General features: G+C 48.1%; 5 protein-coding genes across 5 annotated transcripts; 2 read left to right on the plus strand and 3 right to left on the minus strand.

Annotated features, from left to right (window-relative positions):
- On the minus strand, positions 1-2705 carry HD556DRAFT_1452296 (uncharacterized protein; the record flags this gene model as incomplete). Its single annotated transcript, XM_041308070.1, has 3 exons — positions 1-226; positions 281-644; positions 2531-2705. 3 exons carry the CDS (start codon positions 2703-2705, stop codon positions 1-3), a joined length of 765 nt encoding a protein of 254 aa, XP_041167509.1.
- Positions 2706-3710: 1005 nt separating this feature from the next.
- On the plus strand, positions 3711-6067 carry HD556DRAFT_1452297 (uncharacterized protein; the record flags this gene model as incomplete). Its single annotated transcript, XM_041308071.1, has 8 exons — positions 3711-3800; positions 3833-3871; positions 3920-3943; positions 4728-4751; positions 4800-4916; positions 4966-5257; positions 5307-5554; positions 5598-6067. 8 exons carry the CDS (start codon positions 3711-3713, stop codon positions 5982-5984), a joined length of 1221 nt encoding a protein of 406 aa, XP_041167510.1. The 3' UTR covers positions 5985-6067.
- A 1158-nt stretch (positions 6068-7225) lies between these two features.
- Positions 7226-7982, plus strand: HD556DRAFT_1302269 (uncharacterized protein; the record flags this gene model as incomplete). Its single annotated transcript, XM_041299485.1, has 3 exons — positions 7226-7351; positions 7589-7623; positions 7778-7982. The coding sequence occupies 3 exons, from the start codon at positions 7226-7228 to the stop codon at positions 7980-7982; spliced, it is 366 nt and encodes a 121-aa protein (XP_041167511.1).
- Positions 7983-8411: 429 nt separating this feature from the next.
- HD556DRAFT_1259083 (cytochrome P450) lies at positions 8412-10698 on the minus strand (the record flags this gene model as incomplete). The annotated part of the gene is given in 13 exon segments (XM_041299027.1): positions 8412-8747; positions 8805-8834; positions 8884-9006; positions 9053-9099; positions 9149-9183; positions 9233-9319; positions 9371-9473; positions 9538-9660; positions 9717-9966; positions 10020-10145; positions 10210-10346; positions 10401-10545; positions 10565-10698. 13 exon segments carry the CDS (start codon positions 10696-10698, stop codon positions 8561-8563), a joined length of 1527 nt encoding a protein of 508 aa, XP_041167512.1. The 3' UTR covers positions 8412-8560.
- Positions 10699-15886: 5188 nt separating this feature from the next.
- Positions 15887-18634, minus strand: HD556DRAFT_8870 (uncharacterized protein). Its single transcript, XM_041311942.1, has 3 exons — positions 17948-18634; positions 16275-17900; positions 15887-16225 (listed from the first exon to the last, which is right to left on the minus strand). The coding sequence occupies exons 1-3, from the start codon at positions 18272-18274 to the stop codon at positions 15977-15979; spliced, it is 2202 nt and encodes a 733-aa protein (XP_041167513.1). The 5' UTR covers positions 18275-18634; the 3' UTR covers positions 15887-15976.
- Between the last annotated feature and the right edge of the window lie 405 nt (positions 18635-19039).

Genomic DNA, 19039 nt, shown 5'->3' on the forward strand with positions numbered 1-19039 from the left:
TTAAGACCGTGCACAAAGGGTAGGACTGATTCCAAGGGGCTTGGCTTCAGCTTGTGTGCTGCGCCCCTTACCCGAGTATGTGCCCTTAACTTTGGAATGAAGTCCGGAGAAAGTCCAGTGAAGTCCGAAGGACTTCCGGAGGAGCGTGGGAAACTTCAGAAGGACTTTCCAGATGAGTGCGGGAAAGTTCCGGAGGAACTTCCGGAAATTACGATGGAGTTTCGTCCTGATGGGGATATGTGTAATGGCTACTCAGGACAAGTCCTGAGTAGAAGCAAACAGAGGAAAGGCTGCAAGGACAAAGTCCGAAGCAGAATAGGTCCGGAGGACCGTGGGAAAGTTCCGGAGGAACTTCCGGAAACTTGGAGGAATGGTGGAGCGGAGGAGCGGAGGAGCGGAGGAGCGGAGGAGCGGAGGAGCGGAGGAGCGGAGGAGCGGAGGAGCGGAGGAGCGGAGGAGCGGAGGAGCGGAGGAGCGGAGGAGCGGAGGAGCGGAGGAGCGGAGGAGCGGAGGAGCGGAGGAGCGGAGGAGCGGAGGAGCGGAGGAGCGGAGGAGCGGAGGAGCGGAGGAGCGGAGGAGCGGAGGAGCGGAGGAGCGGAGGAGCGGAGGAGCGGAGCTCCAGCCTAGGGAATTCCTCCCTAGGCCTGAGATGCATAATTACTAAGTCAGAGGACTAGAACTGTTACGAGGACTTAGGGTGAAGGCTAGTGCGAGGACTAATATGTGTAATATTCAGACTGAGGAAGTATAGAGACTTTACAGGGTTTATATACTACAGAGGACTTAACGGAGAATCAGTCAGCGCAGTCCGAAGCTATGCGAGGCTGTGGACAGAGGGTATAGAAAAGTCAAACACTAGTCTATCGGAAAATAGTAAATGAAGACGGAAATGAGGACATAGGAAAATAAAGGCGGAAATGAAATGAGGTACGGAAAATGAGTTAGCCTAACTTGAGAAGGAACATACAAAGGGAAAAGGCACGGAAGATAGACATGGGTCGGATCCGGATGTTCGGAAGTCCGGAGACAGGTGATTACCATAAGGGGATGGGCGCTGATTTAAGGTTTGAGTTCGGACATGACAGATAGGTCGGATCCGGAGATGTGGATATCAGATCTGGCATCCGGATATCAGATGCAGGAGTACAGGGATCCGGACGGATAGAGGATTGGGTCTGGAGACATGGAAAGGAGGTCCGGAGGTCCGGATGAGGCGTGGGAACGTCATCGGATGTTGGTCCGGAATGCAGGATATGACATTTTCACTAGGGAGTACATGGCACGAACTTGTAGCATCACTCTGCATGCTATCCGCAGCTATTCCTATATGAGGTGCAGCTTTCCCGCTGAAGGTACAACAATTCAGATGGTGAGTCTGAACAATGTTGGGTCTTGCAGAACCTAGCTGCTATTCGACCCTAAAGGGTTTCTGGACCAGGCTCAAGGCTCAGAGGAGAGGAAATATCATGAAAACTTGCTGAGTACTCTGACTCCTACTGGTAACTGGTGAAAAGATAACTTTCTTATGTAAGCTACAAAAGTGCCAACATAAGGTAAGGTAAAAACAGTCTCTACAAGCCCAGCCAGAAATGAATCCCTACACCGCGCAATGCGCAACATGCGCACACACTTCCCACGCTTCACGATGTATATGCATGCGCGCTTTCCTGCGCTTGAGCGCCCTATAGCGCCAGCCATCTGGAAGCATCCATCCACTGTCCACCAAGCTCTCTAGTGCGTATATTTCCATTTCTCTTATTTGCATATCGTTCCACCTTTATTTTTATCATGGACCCTTACTTACATATATCTTTACATACCTTACTCGCTAGCGCTTTGGCTCCGCATGACAGCGCTTAGGCGCCATACATAAGCGCCAGTAGTACATACCAGAAAGTAGTTTTAGCAACCCCCATGTTCATACCACACAACTCAGTTTAGTTGGAATCTCTCCCTAGAAAGTAGCACTTACATTCCATATCTCTATATACGCACGCGTACTTTCCCGCACCTTCACGCCTCGCGCGCGCCTGCGCTTTCCCGCGCTTCGCATCAGCCAACCAGTAGCACCTTCAGCGCCTACTACTAGATCTTTGCTGCACTCGCTTCCCCTTTAGGGTTGAACGCACTTGTCGTGTCAAGTATAGCAGACTAGGCAATGCGCGACCTTACAACATTTATAGATACAGTCAGGAGCCTCATTTGTGCCTTGCTGTATTGTTGAACCTTCAGTGCGCATGGAACAGAATATGCAGATACATGTAATAAGCCTCGCTATCATTGTAGTCAAACCGAAAGAGAAAATGGACACGCACCAGCGGAGATAGGTGGACATGGAAAGGACCATGGACAGGTAGTATGGAGAAGCAGATCCGAGTGCAGGTGGTTGCTGGATGAGTATTGGCCAAACGGAACTTGTCACTAGAGGAGATGTAAATGATATAGACCTTGTAACTTCCTATAGGTCTTGACACAAGTATCAAAAGACACTTGTTCCTGCCCAGTGCGGGTCTGAGTGTCACACCAGTACCAACACCAGCACCAGCTCCAGCACCAGCACCGGAAAAAGCAAAAGCACTCTCCCCAGTTGCACCCCCAGCTCCCAAATAGATGTCAGTTCCACCGATTGTGTCATATCCCGCATTCCGGACCAACATCCGACGACGTTCCCACGCCTCATCCGGACCTCCGGACCTCCTGTCCATGTCTCCAGACCCAATCCTCTATCCATCCAGATCCCTGTACTCCTGCATCTGATATCCGGACACCAGATCTGATATCCACATCTCTGGATCTCCGGATCCGACCTATCTGTCATGTCCGAACTCAAACCTTAAATCAGCGCCCATCCCCTTATGGTAATCACCTGTCTCCGGACTTCCGAACATCCAGATCTGACCCGTTCTATCTTCCGTGCCTTTTCCCTTTGTATGTTCCTTCTCAAGTTAGACTATACTCATTTTCCGTACCTCATTTCATCTCCGAGTTCATTTCCTATGATCCGTCTTATTTTCTAAATACATTTCCACATGCTCGTACATAGCCTTACCCCTCTGCTTGCTGATCTGCAAAGACTTGCCTCTAGTATATAAACCCCAGTAGATACTCCTGTATTTCCTCAGTCTGAATATCATACACATATTAGTCCTCGCACTAGCCTTCACCCTAAGTCCTCGTAACAGTTCTAGTCCTCCGACTTAGTCATTATCCATCTCAGGCCTAGGGAGGAATTCCCTAGGCCGGAGCTCCGCTCCTCCGCTCCTCCGCTCCACCATTCCTCTGATTCTCCAAGTTTCCGGAGGTTCCTCCGGAACTTTCCCACAGTCCTCCGGACCTATTCTGCTTCGGACTTTGTCCTTGCAGCCTTTCCTCTGTTTGCTTCTACTCAGGACTTGTCCTGAGTAGCCATTACACATCTCCGTATCAGGACGAAACCCCATGGTAATTTCCGGAAGTTCCTCCGGAACTTTCCCGCACTCATCCGGAAAGTCCTTCCGAACTTTCCTGCGCTCATCCGGAAGTTCTTCGGACTTCCTTGGACTTTCTCCGGATGTCATTCTGAAGTTAAGGGCACATACTCGGGTAAGGGGCGCAGCGCACAAGCTGAAGCCAAGCCCCTTGGAATCAGTCCTACCCTTTGTGCACGGTCTTAACAGATTGACTCACTTCCTCATCCTGGTCATACTCACAATCTGGTTGTTCCTGGCACCATGACCGACAAGATCAAATGGTCTGACCAAGGGACTCATAGATCCCGAGAGGACAGCCCAGATGCCGAGTCAGGCAGGAAGAAACCCAATGTTTGTCAAAGGCCATCATCTCTGATACCAAGGACAAGGATAGGCAGCCAACAGGGACAATCGTAGTTAAGGTATGTTTTCCATTCACCATTTCCAACTAACTGCTTACACCACCTTAGCAGTCCAAGATCCTCAAATTAAAGGTAAGCACAGTGGTGTAGGACTTGGAGCCCTTAGGTCCTCGCATTGTGCGCGCTGTCACTAATGCAGTGCGCACCCTTTCTGTTATTGGCTGATGGTCATGGCTCATGCGCACGCATCGGCTTACCTTCAGTTCCATCGCGCATCCTTCCCTCCTCCTATCCATGTCCTCCCCTGGTCCATTGGTGCATATTCTACTTAATTCATATTAGACTGACCATAAAACCGATGCTATATCATTTATATCCTCATTACTTGTGTTATGGACCATTGTTACATACTACCGCTACCTACTTGGCTCCAAACAGCGCTTAGACGCACACATATATATTCGTACTTAGAATTTCTTTTGTATTCATTTATCTCCCACAAGGAATCTATCATCCGTCTGCACGCAACTTTGTCTCAACCTAAGTTTTACATGTATTACCGTGTGCGCATCTCTAACGGCTGCGTAAATGTCCGCCTTTTCATATCTGTATATCCCTTAACCGCTCTATCAGTTCACCACTGCGCCGCTTTGCCTTCACGCTTCGCATCGCGCTAGCTTCACGTCTTTCCCATTCTCAGTTACTTCTACTTGTTCTAAGATTTCCCCTCCATATTTTTACTTAGAGGAATCGTTCTCAGTAGCAATCCCCTTGGGCCGAATCTATACTCGCAGAGGTCTATTTGAGTTTTACCCCACTTCACCCTTTCTTCCCCTTTCACCCCTTCTCATCTAGCTATCATTCCTCACACACAGCGGTAATGTCAGTGCCGATATCATGGCTGACTCCTTTTCAGGGTAATACCAAATATGTCAAGCAGGTGAGATTTACCTCTTCCTGTCAGTCCTCACACCTCAACCATCTTCAGCCAGAAGCTGAACCAAAGATTGGCCAAGCCCAGCCAAAGGGCAAAGGAAAGGAGAAGGCTGTGGAAATCGCCGAGCCTATGAGAGGGCACAGGCAACTGAAGGCCAATGCTGAGGAGGTGAGTTGGGCAAATTTATTTCTGTGACAGAGTGCTACCTGTTTCATAGTACACTCCACTGTGCAAGAGATGCATTGGGGAGTCTTGTCTTGTTGTGGTCGGCAGGAAGGGCCAAGCCATCAAATCCTGTGCCAAGTGCCACTTCATGAAGGTGTGGTGTAACCAACTGGTGTTGGTCAATACTCGGGGTCCTTCAACAACACAGGCCCCAAAGTCACATCCTCAGTCAAAGGCCGCACCGGCCTCCAAGTCCAAGGCTCAATCCCAGACAACCAGAGCGACCTCGCGTGTACGTCCACCAACTCCTATCCTAGAATCCGAGGACACTGTTGAGGATACTGGTAAGTGATTTTGTTCTTCACAATAATGTGCTTTAACCCTTGTGTGTAGAGGCGTCTGTTACCAATTATGATGATGCCGAGATAGACCATGATACTGACGCCGAGCGGCACACCGACATCACCACTGAGATGTCGGTTGATCCTGATGATCAAATCATGGTTGACCAGCCTGCAGCCATAGCTTCTGCAGCCGACTTCTCCGCCAACCATTGGGTGGAGAACACTGATGACATGCCCATTCCCATCCCCCCCACCAACTCCTGCAGCCAACCCTCTTTCCCTTCCTTCAGCACCTTTGTCACCCACCATCCTTGAAAGCCTGTTAGCCCTGACTACTCAGGTCACTGCCATGCAAATGGCCGACAAGAATGCCCTTGCCAGGGTGAATGCGATGGAACAAGAGTTTGACACCCACATCTCTTCGATGTGTGCCGAGCTTTCCTCCATGCAGCTTGATGTCGGTGCCACTGTGACATTGGTGAATAGACTTGTCAGCCTGGTTGAGAAGCTTCAGCAGGAGTGGGTCCTCACCAATCCATCATTCTCACCACCAATACTAAGCCATGGCGATGATTTCTCGGCCACCACATTTGGCATGAGGTACTTGAATGGTGTGTTTGGCCCTTTGGTTGCTCCCATCCCTCTTTCTATTGGAGTCAGTCAAACCTCAGCCTCATGCCCTTCCGGTCATCCTGATATGCAGGGTGGCACTTTCACATCTGAATAAGTGTGCTCGGCATCAGCACACACCAGTCCCTCATGTGCTCCTGCTGCAGTTGAACAACATTTTGCTGTTATGCCACCTGCTTCTGCCGCGCACTCCCTCCCCTGATCATTCAGCAGATTACATAGTTGTACTGTAGATCATGTGTTGGTTGGCGAATTATACCTGTATACTGCTTGGTTTTGAATTTAATTGTTTTGGCATCGATTTGATTGTGCATTGACTCCTGTGTGATTTAAATGTTGGCACAGTTGATCTTGATTGGGTTTGCAGTTGGCATGGTGTAGAGACTGACATTTCTGTGGCCTCGTAGAGGTCTAATTTCCGATGCATGTGTCAATGCTAATCATTACCCGAATCATTCCCTATCCTATCCAACTCAAATACACACCAAACCCAAAAATCATCAGACATCGCACATCGGACTATCGGACTTCACGTGTACTCATCCTACCTATGTCCTGTCTCATTGCGCTAGCCCCACTAGGTGCATAGTTACTTGTTTTCACATTGCTAACATTGTAGACCACATTATTACATGTCCGCAGCTCCTCATGTCTTATTACATAGGACATCGTATCTGAAAATATTTCGCTACTACTTTCGCCTATAGGGTTCCAGACTTCTATGTATCTACATAAATATTGGACTCCCCATAGCATCATTATCATCCAAGTAGAGGAGAGCCATTCTCCAACGCTTAGGGGTCAAACCCAATATTTCGTAGTTCTTAGTTGACATTGCGAATATCATCGTTCCTTCACTGCCCGTATCAGTCATTTGTTATTATTGCGCACACCTCTCACTTTCCCGACACTCGCTATTGTGTTACTATTAGTTTCCGATACCCTGAACCTGAACCCAATAACCCAAAACCCCGAAAACATCGGACCCAACGCTTTTGCATCGGACATTGTAATTATACCTTCGGACATTGTTTCCCATGCTCGGACTATTAACCCCACATCACTCACTGACCCCCAAAACTATTCCCAGACTGCAGACCCCTGGGTCGAACGCACTTGTCTCACCAAGTATAGCAGACTAGGCAGTGCAAGACCACAACATAAAGATATCAGTTTGGAGCCATCTTTGGATAGCTCCACTCTGTGTTATATTCCTACATCGGCCCACCTGTATTTAACACAGCAATACATTGATGGGCCCACATGGGCTGGCCGGTGTAGAACAGGGATATTTCAACCTCGGCTGTATGTATTATACAAGGGTAAAGTAACTGCAGTATGTGCCATCATGCGGAGGTAGCAAACTGCCATTTATTGAATGCAGATCTCAATGTTGGACGCATGCACATGGAGCATAAGAAGAGTGGTATTGCAGCATTCACTCGCTCAGACTCAGGTTTAATGGTGAGTGCTCGTTTGTTGTTTTCATTATCACTTATCACCATTGAGATGATTGCAGACAACCTCTTGACATTCATCTTCGTCACAAACAATCCTGGCCACATCAAGATATTTATTTATATTAGAAAATTTGTTTGATTTTGAGGTATATATGTTTTTCGCACTTCTATTATGATATTATTTCAAGCGCTACATACTTTGTTATGTTTGTTTGTTTGTGCTGCTTGTACCGCTCTGTAGATATTTGTAATGACAAATGCTTGTTGGCTTGTGCTGTTTGTGACACTTGTGTAGTTCTGTATCTGTTTGTTATTGTTGTGACACATTGTCAGCAAATCAGTAGTTTGCTGATGAGTGATGCACACCAGGTGCTTCCTCCACATGGTAAACCTGGTAGTGAAATTGTTGATCAACGAGTTCAATGTGAAGAAACAAGGAGCCAACCAAGTGGATAGATAGTACTGAGATGGAGCTGGAAGAACTCAGCATGGAGGTGGAAGAGGATCCAGGGATGATGGATGAGGTATATGATGAGGACAGATTTGTTGACAAGGCTGAGTTGTTGGATGAGTGTGAGCATGTTGCAACAGATTTTGACTCTGTTATGACAGTCACATGGCTAAACCTGAGCTAAATTCAATTTAGATAAGCAAATGCTGGGGCATGTTTTCATAGAAAACAAATGTCGCAATTAGCAGGTTTCAAATCTGCACAATGCAATAGAAACAGAGTTGACTCTGGTGATCACTTGGCCAAAGCTATTAAAGACAAGTCTTTGAAACATTGTCTATAAGTGAACCTTCAAGATGTATTTCAAAGAGAAAGAAATATTGGCTGATTTTGATGTAACTATGAGTTCAAAAGAAGCAGCTAATACTCAGAGGGATTTAGGATCAACCAAATGTCTTGCTAGGTTGTGCCTCTACACAAACTAGTATCTGAGTCTCTTATCTTTCCAGCAGTTCTAGAGTGACATCAGATGACGGCGGTCAGCCTTGAGGGCAGTTGTCGGAAGTGTTAGCCAACTCAAATCAGTGGTTGCAGCCACCCACACCATGAGTCTCCTGCACTCGAAAGAATGCTCAGCGGGTTGAACCACATCGTCATGTTCATGCTATTGTTACACGCATACTACGAGTACAAGGACAATTTATGCAATACAGACCTAGAAATTTATCGCAATGCCTCCGACAGCCGCGCACTGAAAACCTCCTATGCGGCGATCGAACAGAAAATGTTTTTCAATGATGCTTCACCCATGCGAGGCTTGAAGATTAGGCCGAAAGGTTTTTGGTGTGATACTATGCCAGGGGTAAAGGCGGTGTCGTCGATGGGATCGCTAGGGTCTTCTGCTAGTGTGAAGGACCAGAGGATAAGAGCGACAGCAATGTACACTGATCTGAAAGTGGCGGGTGTATTGAGACAAAGTACTTATCAAGCCTCATTGTCGACTCACCGGTTAGCAACATGCAACCCTGGGCATGCACTAAAATATGTTCAGCGGAAACTCAGTAAAATAAAGAACTGATACTTACCGTCTTCCAAAACCAAAAGTGAACAGCTTCATATTCTCTTTGATTTCTCCGTCTGCACCGATCCATCGTTGTGGATCGAATACTTCGGGATCGTGGTAGACGGAGGGGTCACGTGCGATGCTCCTGAACCGAAATAAGAATTTGTAAGATGAATCAGACGTGCACCAACCAATGATTTCCGAAGACAGTAGCACCAGCAGGAATGCACATGCCGTTCTGTAGTGATGATGAACTCATATTTAATCTGTGATTGTGTGGGGCATACCCAGATGATATCTTTCGTTGCGCGGTGGGGTAAGCCTGGAACACCGATCAACCAAATGGCCTTGGATGTACATGGCTGGCTCACCTATCGGATTGACGGGCCTCCATCGAAGAGCTTCCAGAATGAAGGCTTGAACCTGAACAAGTTGCGACCAGTCTTCGAACGTAGGAACTACGGCACAAGGTCAGTCGGTTTTAAACTAGGGTGGTTTAACTTTCATACTAGTCTCTCGGTCAATGATGGCTTCTAGCTCTTCGTGTACGCGAGCTTGTGCGTGTGGGAAACGCGCAGCAGCCATTAAAACCGTTGAAATCGCGACAGCAGTCTAAGATTTCGCAAGTTAGTTTCGCCTGATCTGAGTCGCCGTCTATATCGGTTTCTTGGCTTACCGTATCCGAACCTGCTCCGATGAGAGACCCAGAGAGGTATGCTATCTCCGTCTCGGACAGCTGGTTCTCCTCCACGTGTAGAAGGAGATCCTTTGCAACTGAATGAGGGGCGATGTAGCGGTCCTGTTGTTCATGATGAGGTCGATGCAACGACTACACCATGGAAGAAGAGTCTGTACCATTTGACTTTTAACCTCATTTAGCTGGCTGAATAACATATTGTATTCTTGCCGGCTCCAATCTTTCAAATTTCGCCCATAACCAGGGACATATTTGAGGATGGGGTACTTGTCAACGAGGTATGCGCCTGGAACCATCGCGCTTTGGATTCTTGGGATCATCTTTTGCAGCTGCAGTAAATATGGGTCATTCAACAAAGTAGGGGTTGTTTTCCCATATACGACACGCAAAATTACAGATGCTGCAAAACTGCGCAAATGTCACCAGCTGAAGCGAGTATGATACTATGGGGACGGACGTACCGCTTGATGTGCTGCTGGTGCAATTTCGGTTCGTGCAGTATGTCCAGAATAATCTCGCGCGCATGCGCGACCTGTACCGGCTCGTAAGACTGAGCAGACTTCACTTGGAGGTGCACATGCGAAGATCTGCGTGGTCGGGCCGGTGAACCGTGAGACAGTCTTTTTCAGAATTAGTTAATATGTTGCCTACTTGCGAAATTTGCGGAGCCTCTCGCCAGAGCCAATTTGGACGAATCGCATTCCTCTTCCAAGGATGTCAGCGCCAGCGACCGAACGAGGCCGGTCTGCGAGGAATGCGCCCTGCTTCTCCATGAGGCCAACTGCTTCCTGTCATTTGTGAATACCCAAATGGTGATATCCCACATGTGAACGCGGTCATACCTGGTGACGTCCGATGATGACTAGTACATTTTTTCCATCGTTGAGAGATATGATTGGTCCATATTCTTCTATCCACTGAGCAATCTTCCTGGGGGAACTATTGTCGTGAGTTGATATCCATCGTTCATCGCATGACCACGACATACTAGTGCCCAGTAGGAGACTCTGACGGACCAGGGGGTAAAGGTAACACACGGGAGCGAAATGTGCGGGAGCGGTAGGAGTAGACGATGACGCTTAGTAGACCAAGGATGACTACCCCAATCTGCCAGTTCGACACGGAGAACATATCAAGCATGGAGGAGATGGGCAAAAATGCTGAGACCTAAAGTGTTATCTTCTCCACCTGGCTTTTGTAGGGTAGGGTGGCGCTCAACCTAGCCAGTGGAGTTTACATAGGATTAGTATGGGTTTATCAGGTATATTTACGTACCATGTACATGAACCGAGTTTCAACAACACATCGGGAAATTTCATCACCTCCCTATCTCTCACCCGGCCGTGCCCACATGGCCGTCGTGAACCAAGTCAATGATTCACTCCACATTCGGTAACTTGATGTTCGCGGAGCGTGGCAGTACGGTCAGTTCTAGTAAGTAGTACTTGTCACTGTGTTTAAGGGCCCGTTCGGTCGTTTGCGTCCGTTTGAAACGGTCGGCAACATGTTCGTGGGCCTGTCACGCTACTGCATAATGCGGCGTAAACAACCGGTTGCCGAACGGGCCGTAAGTTAGACTTTCTGTCAGGACCTTTACATTCAGATTGGGTCATCGATTGAAACACTTTTTTTGTGATATAACCACCAAAAAAAATGTTTCGTTTCGGATGTAACGAGGCTTAAGCGTAGCTGAAGGAGACTCAGTGGCAGTGATCAGATTGTGTTTACTAACACATGTATGTCTCGATGACAATTTATTTTTTGCAGGACAAAATAAACTGGTCAAGTAAGGTTTGTGTGCTGTTCCGAGTACTAAGACACGAGCAGCTGATCAACTTGCCGAGGGACTGCCACGCGAGAAACCCCAGTATGGCACGTTTAAAAATAAGTAAGTGCTGATGACCATCGCCTCCCAGTCATAACGCCATTATTAGATCAGGTACCTCTGGGGTTACGGTCTGTCTGAGTGCCTCTGCTGTCCATCTTCGTTCTAGTGGCCCCTCTGCTCGATATCGGTATGTTTCGCCTGCAATCATTGTACTTCGGCGGCTCTGCCCCATCTGCGCTGTCTGCTCCTGTGTTCATCTTTCAAGTCAGCAGACCACAGAACGCGATATTGTCAGAGATATCATGCGACTTCTTAGGATGAGCGTCGTGTTGACTGATATGGCGAGATAAATCGACACTTCAGGATCTCCATAAGCTCTGGTAGGCGTCGTCAAGGGCTCAGACCTTCGTGCTGCCCCTTGAGCACTAAGCTGATTAAAGCAAAGTGTCTTACTTCATATGGCCCGGGCCACGCTTTGCATCTCTGCAATCCAGGAAATCCCCGTAGTGGCAAGCTCACAAACGCTTACTCGAGTGACTCGGGCCGCTCAAGCGGCACCGAACTATAATGCATGTTTGAACTAGAGTATCGCCGGTCAGTAGAGTCTTTCCGGACTAGAGGCATATCGGCGACCCCTAGCCACCTGTGCTCATGATTAGGAGATACGACTGGCGGACTTGATACTAGTAGGCAGCAGCCAAATACAAATGCTTAGTAGTTCTGTATTGCAGTATCTTTGACGCACCCCTGGTTGCACCGACCTCATCGTTTGATACATTAGGTGCCGCCGTGTTACTAGTAGGGCCCAGACCTGTGGAATATTTGATCCGATCTTCTAGACTTTGAGGACACGCACCCCCAAGCACAAAAAAACAGGGCGTGCTTTCCATTAACAGTCAGTGCTAGTGAATCACCACAGGACACCTCTTTTCAAAATAAGGAAGTACGAGCATCGCCTGTCAATCAGCGTGAATCCAGATGCAGTCATGCGCCGTTGATAGATCTGGAACTCCTGGAGCTACGGTGTGTCTGGTCCGAATGAAATGGTGCAAGTACAAAGCACATTGTTTATCGTATGTAATCAAGTTTTATAAATGGAACAGATATGATCAGTCATCATGCATCATGGTCATGACTCATATAGGCCTTCAAGCTTCAAGCTTCAGGCTAGAGGCAACACCCAAGCCCCACCGCTAAGTACTAGACGATATGGAGTAGCCTACTCCATGCGTTATGCTTCGTTCGTGTTAGATTTGGTGTATTTACATAGTTCAGGCCGCTTCAGGTAGTACTAGCGTAACCACGGCGAACAGACGATCCGAATGATGCGATCCACTATGCTTAATGTTGGTGAATACTGGCAAAATGCATTGATCCAATCCACGATTTTGAAACGTACTAAGAGCTGCGGCATGGGGCAAGCTCACTCGTCCACCATCCGCTTGTATGCCTTTTCAATTGAATCGATTACTTTTGCTCACACAACACTACTAACCTGCCATATCGATTGGGCATCTTGTGCCACAGTGTTCTATATCTAGATGTGCAGCTTGAACGGCGATCACATCCTGACACTCAAACTCCACGATTTTCAAACTTCAGCTCGTCTGCAACAGTGCAATCTGGTCGAGGAATCTATCAGGCAGCTAATTTAAGCCACGATGGAGCCATATTATCCCCACTCGATCAGCTCCACGATACCCCCTGTCATTAGGCAGACCAAATTCGAAACGTGTAGGAAGGCAGTACTGCTAAGCAGTCGTTAGGCTCAGCGCTCAGCGCTCAGCCTCCGCAATTTAAAAAATTTGGAGCGTTACTTACGCCCGCGGTCTCGGTTGGCAAGTTCCAAACATCGACCTTCCCAGGGCTCGAGTCGTGTTCCGTAACCTCCGGAACGTCATAAAACACTCTGAAATTTGCGTTATTTGTTCTGAAGAATGAGATTCATATGTACCGAAATTCAGAGGAGAGGTAGATGTGCATCACGTTTCTTATCAATGGTGTATTGCTCTAAAACAATTACGACCGATAGTGTAAGCTAAACTTTAGTAAGGAAAGTAAACCTGAAGTTATTGAGAAAAGTATACACACTTAAAAGTCCAAACCGCGGTGACCGAGGAAGGCACACAGGGCTACACATATAAACTGACGAACCCGAGTCTGAGCAAGTGGTACCCAGTACGTCGGCCAACCTTAGCTATCAGTGGAGTCGAACGCCTTCAAGGGTGAATTGACAGCTAGGAACATGTCGATCATATTGAAGATGGCTTTTCGGCTGTTGGTCGCTGAGGCAGTATTTTGAACCACTTCTGAAACGTCTGAGGCTGCTATTACATCTGAAAGAGAGATAAGAGCGTTTTGCAACGCCTGAACTGTCAGGATCTGATTCGAAAATGAAACTGGGCGCGAGTGGTAAAGGATCCTGCGAAGTTAGTATCATTATCGCATACAGAGCATGCGAGAGTTGCACAGACCTGACTTGTCTCAGTGTATGGGAGATTCTGTACACTGAACTTTGCAGCTGCAGAATCTCAGGCTTTGTAGAGACGCCGTACTTGATTTTGGCGTAAGGAGGAGAGAACACGATATGCTGTGAGAAAAGAGTTGTGGTGATACAGGTGTCGGTTTGAGTGACACTAGTCGAGATGACGTAACGAGTGGAGTGGTGTTTGTGAGGACGAGGTAAGAGAGGAAGTTGGTGCAGATGATGTTAGTGAAGATGAGACAAGAAAAGGAAAGTTGGTTCACCAACTGGAGTGTCACGTCTGCGAGATTCAGTGTGCGAAGGTGAAAGGGAGCACGGCTGTGATGACATCGTTAGAAATAACTGGTAGATGTAAAGGCGGTAATCCCACATCACCTTAACTCGAATTGACTAGCTACTCTCCTTTCCTCTGCCAGGCTCTGCTTCAACCACCCCTAGTACTTCTTTCGAGGAGTGTCTTCAATTCGTTGAGTAGGTTTGAAAGTACAATTGAGTCTATCTAGTTGCCAACTTGTCACTAAATGGACGAAGAAGGAGCGAGTGGCACGCTAGCATGTGGACACGGTTAAGGTCGGCATATCGTGAACGAACGAACAGGACTATCAACCAAGCTTTACGATATTTCGTTGACCGCCGCCAGTCCGGATGGGTAAATGCACTACCGCGCGTCAGATACAACCTCATGCCGATCATCAATGCATCTATCGGATACTCACTTTCATTTGCATCTCGAACGAACACCACGATTTGCGGCATTTGCCACCACCAGCGCCAGCGGCTGTGCAAGCCAAGCGAGAAGACAGATACTGCCAATATCCTCAAGTCCATCATTTCTCTAAAAGCGGACGTTGCTAACGCGGTGCATCGCAACAAAGCGCACGAGGAACCAAGCTCTGTATCGGTACCTGAGCACAAGGAAGATGGATTCAAGACGCTAGTCTTGTCACTCACAAAATTCGACGCTTCGCCGCCGCAAATATTCGTTCAAGCAGTGTCATTAATGTGTCTGCTGCGGTTCTAATATTGTGCCCGGTTCAAGGTGGGCCGTTATCCAGATATGATGACCATATGACCGACCACCGCTAGGGCATCCAAGACCGAGTTCTGATCACCGAGGAGGCTATTGCCACAGTAATGTTGTATCATTCGAGACGACTCTGCTCATCCATCGGCGCGGGCATTACAGGACTCTCCGGCGGTTGCGACGCGAGTCATTTACGGGTCCGTTTTCAAACTTTGGTTCCGTTCATGGTTGAATCAATGAACGTTCTCAATCTCTTTTTTTTCTTTCTATTTCATTTATTTAATTTAATTTCAGTGACACCTATAATTAAACTGCCCCAGTAACCCCATAAGTGAAGTGCAACTAAAGGTTGCGTGCTAATCCTCTTTCGAGTCAGCCCTAATAGCAGGATAATATTATCGGGCAGACAAACCCGAAGGACTGCCACTGTATCAGTGGCTCAGCGCTCAGATTTGTAATTTTGCATTGGTGATGAGCTCGTCCGACTCGGAATTTACACGAGGTCAATACTTTTGCGGATACATGAGGCCACCGCGGAAACTGAGTGGAAAACAACGCCCTGCGGTTTCATATTTAAGGGTCATACTACGTATTTAAATAAGTATCTAGAAGATATGAGATATAAGATAGGCTAAGTACGTCTTCCGAATCATTCGACAGCACAGCTTTCGCAAGTATTGTACAGTAGATACAACAGCATCCTGAGATATATCACCAAGACCCGGATATGCATATGTATGAGATACAAAGATGTAGTTGGGAACCTCAAGGCCGGGATCCCATTGGGGTGTTCATGGTGTGCGGACTTGGTGGAGAAATTAATGGTGGAGACGTACTTTTGGGAGAGATCCACAATGTCAAGGAGACAACAATTGGAACGTCCCATAAAACCATCATCTGACAAGCATGCTGGTGCGAGCACTGTAGAACAGGGTGTCCGTTGTTGTGGTGCTATCCTCGCTCGGGGACTCCTTGTGGCTCCTTCGGGTGAAATCGTGATCAACATCACCCCCCCAGGAAGCATCAGTGTCGCAGCTCTGGCGCATCCACGAAGCTTCCGAGTGAAGCGAAGAGACAGGTCTTATGGTCTCAGTTTGGGGTTCGTACATGCTGCTGAGTCCAAACCACCCGCAAACATCCCAACCAGAACCTCGCTTCCCACACCCTCCATCAAGATCAAGGCCACCACCGTGAGGACCGAGGCTCGCAGGAGAATCTGACCGGGCAAAAGGCGTAAAGAGGGAAGGTAGAGATGCTGCTGGAAGGTTATCCCCAGGCTCAGGTGTAGTACTCGGCGTAGGAAGCTGTGCAGTAACAGCACATGGTTTTTCTGCGCCGTCCTTAGCCTCCAAATTCTGGTTCACCACACATTCCAAAACCTTTGTGAGTTTCTGGCGATCTGCACCGAGGGATAGGGTCCAGTCATCCCATTGTGCTACTTGTAGAGCTTTATCGGCTTCATGAAGGGCACCGTCCTCTGAAGGAGGCGTTGGCACACATATGCCACTCCCTGGTACATCGATGCAGAAAGGCAGCGACAATGTCCAGTCTGCACATGCAGGAGGGATAAGTGTAGCCTTCGGTATGGCTCCACTTCGCAGTAAGGGAGCAGATCTTCTCCGCTCCCGCGGAACTGTTAGAAACGGTATTGTGGAGACAGCACTTGACTTCCTCCTTGCTTTCTTTGATGGGCTTGCAGGTTCGGAGTTTGCCTCAGTATGAATCTGCACGCGTTTTTGAGGTGAATTGGAACAGCTGAGTGTCCCTTTTGAACGCCGAGTGCTTGGTACCAGTATGCTCTTCATGAGTCGTACTTGAGCTTCCAAATCATCGGCAGCCTCTAATATCCCAACACTCGCACGCTTGTCCAGGATAGGGGAATTGGCATTGGACATGCTCTTATTGGTGGGTGAACACGGAGAAAGTTCTCTTTTCCCCCCTACCTTCGAAGGGGAGGAAGGCGGACTTGGTAGACTCGAGGGAAGAGGAATCACGATGCGTCCTGTAGCACCCCAGCTTAAACGAGAAGGAAGTCGCAGGCTTCCAGGAGAAGGAGGAATCACAACTGTGCCCGAAGGCGAGTCAGTACGCACAGGAGTACGAGCACGTTTTGAGGAAGTCGGGTTGGTCGTTGGAAGAGGAACTGGGGCGTTGAGGGGCGTGGTAACATCCGAATTTCGTGCCGTTAAAGCGGGTAGTGGAGGAAGGGGGCTACTGGGTGGAGGTCCCGGCAATGGCGGTGTCAGCATGGAACGGGAGCCAGCCCGTGCACGAGACCAGGGAAAAGACGAAGTCGTTGAGGTAGACGATCTAGGTGCGCTAGATGAGGCCGAAGGAACGTAGGATGAAAGCTGGCATGATGTAGGTATGGATGAAGTAGGAGATGGGAGGGAGCACGTAGAGATAGAACCTTCAGTATCAGAGGGTACATGAGGTGATGCTCCGACCGCTGGTTGAAGGCAGAGGGATGCAATCTCTTGAGGAGGAAGAACCAGTGTCAATGCTGAGGGCCGTCGTCTTGTTTTAGCCTGGACAGTACTATCACTACTTCTATGCGATAAAGTGGTGAATCCAGTCGCTCGAGGTGTGACATTATCATCGATAGATTCGACGACATTGCATTCGGTTACTGGGGTACCCGACCCCATTTCCGTGGCATCCGTACTTGTCGTTGCGCCTTTGCATGTATTACTCGATGATGATTTATTACCAAATAGGAGCTGCAGGGGTGAACGCGGTGTGGGTGGAAAGTGAGCCGTTTGTATCGGAGAAAGCCGAGAATGTGTTGGTGAGGGGGATCTCCTTGTACTGAGGGCCACATTTCCCGTCTCCATGCATTCTGCGAGACACTTGGAGAAACGCTCAGACGTAGGTATCACCGAACCAAGACTAGATGTCGAAGACATGCTAGTCAGTGCTCTCGAAGGTGATAAAATGGCAGAAGTGACACTGCATCCAGATGACGAGCGAGAACGATTTAATGAGACACTTGGGATGTCTTCCACCTGCGTAACATGAATATGAGTGTTAGAGTACAGAGTCATATACGCACTGTATGATCATCAGCTCTACGAGACCTATGGGGAGATAAGCGTGATAAACGCCAGGTAAATGCCATCTTGCGGGGACTCGGTGTGACAGGCTCGTCTAGGTGTTTTAGTATGGGCGAACGTGGAACGAGAGGTAGATGTGACGATGAGCGGGAGAACAAGCGGTGAAACGTTGAGGTTTTTTGTTTTTCCGGGGTCGAAGGGAGTGTATCGTGAAGGATAGTGTCGGAAACGTTAACGTTTTCAAGTCTTTCTATGTCAAGAGACTCGCTGAGAATATGATTTAACTCATTTATGGATAGAGTTGGCGGCCTGCGGGTACAGAACATTCTAATCGAAGGAGTGACTGAGTGAGTGTTTGAAAGAGTTGGACAGACAATTAAAATAATAAAGATCGGCGAGGTGGACAGAGTCAAGGCATTCCTCGCAGAACGTGAAGTCAGGGTTGTAGGAGCCTTACCCGTTCGAGAACTAATGTAATATACAATACGTACTGCTACTAGTAGTAACTTCGTAATTCGAGATGAACCTTCTCGTCGGAAATATCGCTTAACTTGATGGGCGTCTACTATGATACTTAAGCGGGGAACTACAGCAATAGCTGCACTGGAGTAGTACTTTGAATAGATGGTCGAATACAGGGTGAGCGACGCGTAATACAAAGAAGCAAGCCATGAAAATAGTCGATGGGCTGGCTGAGTTGATCGGGGCGAATAGTCGTCAACCTAAAACACGAGGCAGATTACCTTCCAAAGTACTAATCGGCTTCTAAATGTCAAGGTATGTGCATTACCTCAGAGGTCGAGACCTCCAGCACCGCTCGGTAAGGTCATGTATAAGGTTAAGCACAACACCTACAACCTCCAACCTGCGCCCTACGCGCTAGGCCCAACCTCAGCGCTGTCTTCACGCCGCACCAGACCTCCCGCCCCGCCGGGGTCAGGAAGACATGGGAGTGCATCTAACCCGTAAGCCGGTTCAAATTTGGTCACTCTCCGACAATACGCAAGATAAGGAGATATGTTTTTTCTTACGAAAGCTCGTACAACTTTAATGACGTGGACAACAGGTCCAAGTCTGTTTGATGGTGGTGG

This window comes from Suillus plorans (genome assembly GCF_016647745.1).
Source record: "Suillus plorans strain S12 chromosome Unknown HD556scaffold_1, whole genome shotgun sequence".
Taxonomy (NCBI): domain Eukaryota; kingdom Fungi; phylum Basidiomycota; class Agaricomycetes; order Boletales; family Suillaceae; genus Suillus; species Suillus plorans.

Excerpts from the sequence above, each read along its gene's own strand:
- HD556DRAFT_8870 (XM_041311942.1), bottom strand. The coding sequence starts at position 18,274 with ATGTTCTGTACCCGCAGGCCGCCAACTCTATCCATAAATGAGTTAAAT. Across the intron at positions 17,901-17,947 it reads GTAGAGCTGATGATCATACA|GTGGAAGACATCCCAAGTGT; the intron begins GTGCGTATATGA and ends CATGTTACGCAG. Across the intron at positions 16,226-16,274 it reads ATCGCCAGAAACTCACAAAG|AAAAACCATGTGCTGTTACT; the intron begins GTTTTGGAATGT and ends AGGACGGCGCAG.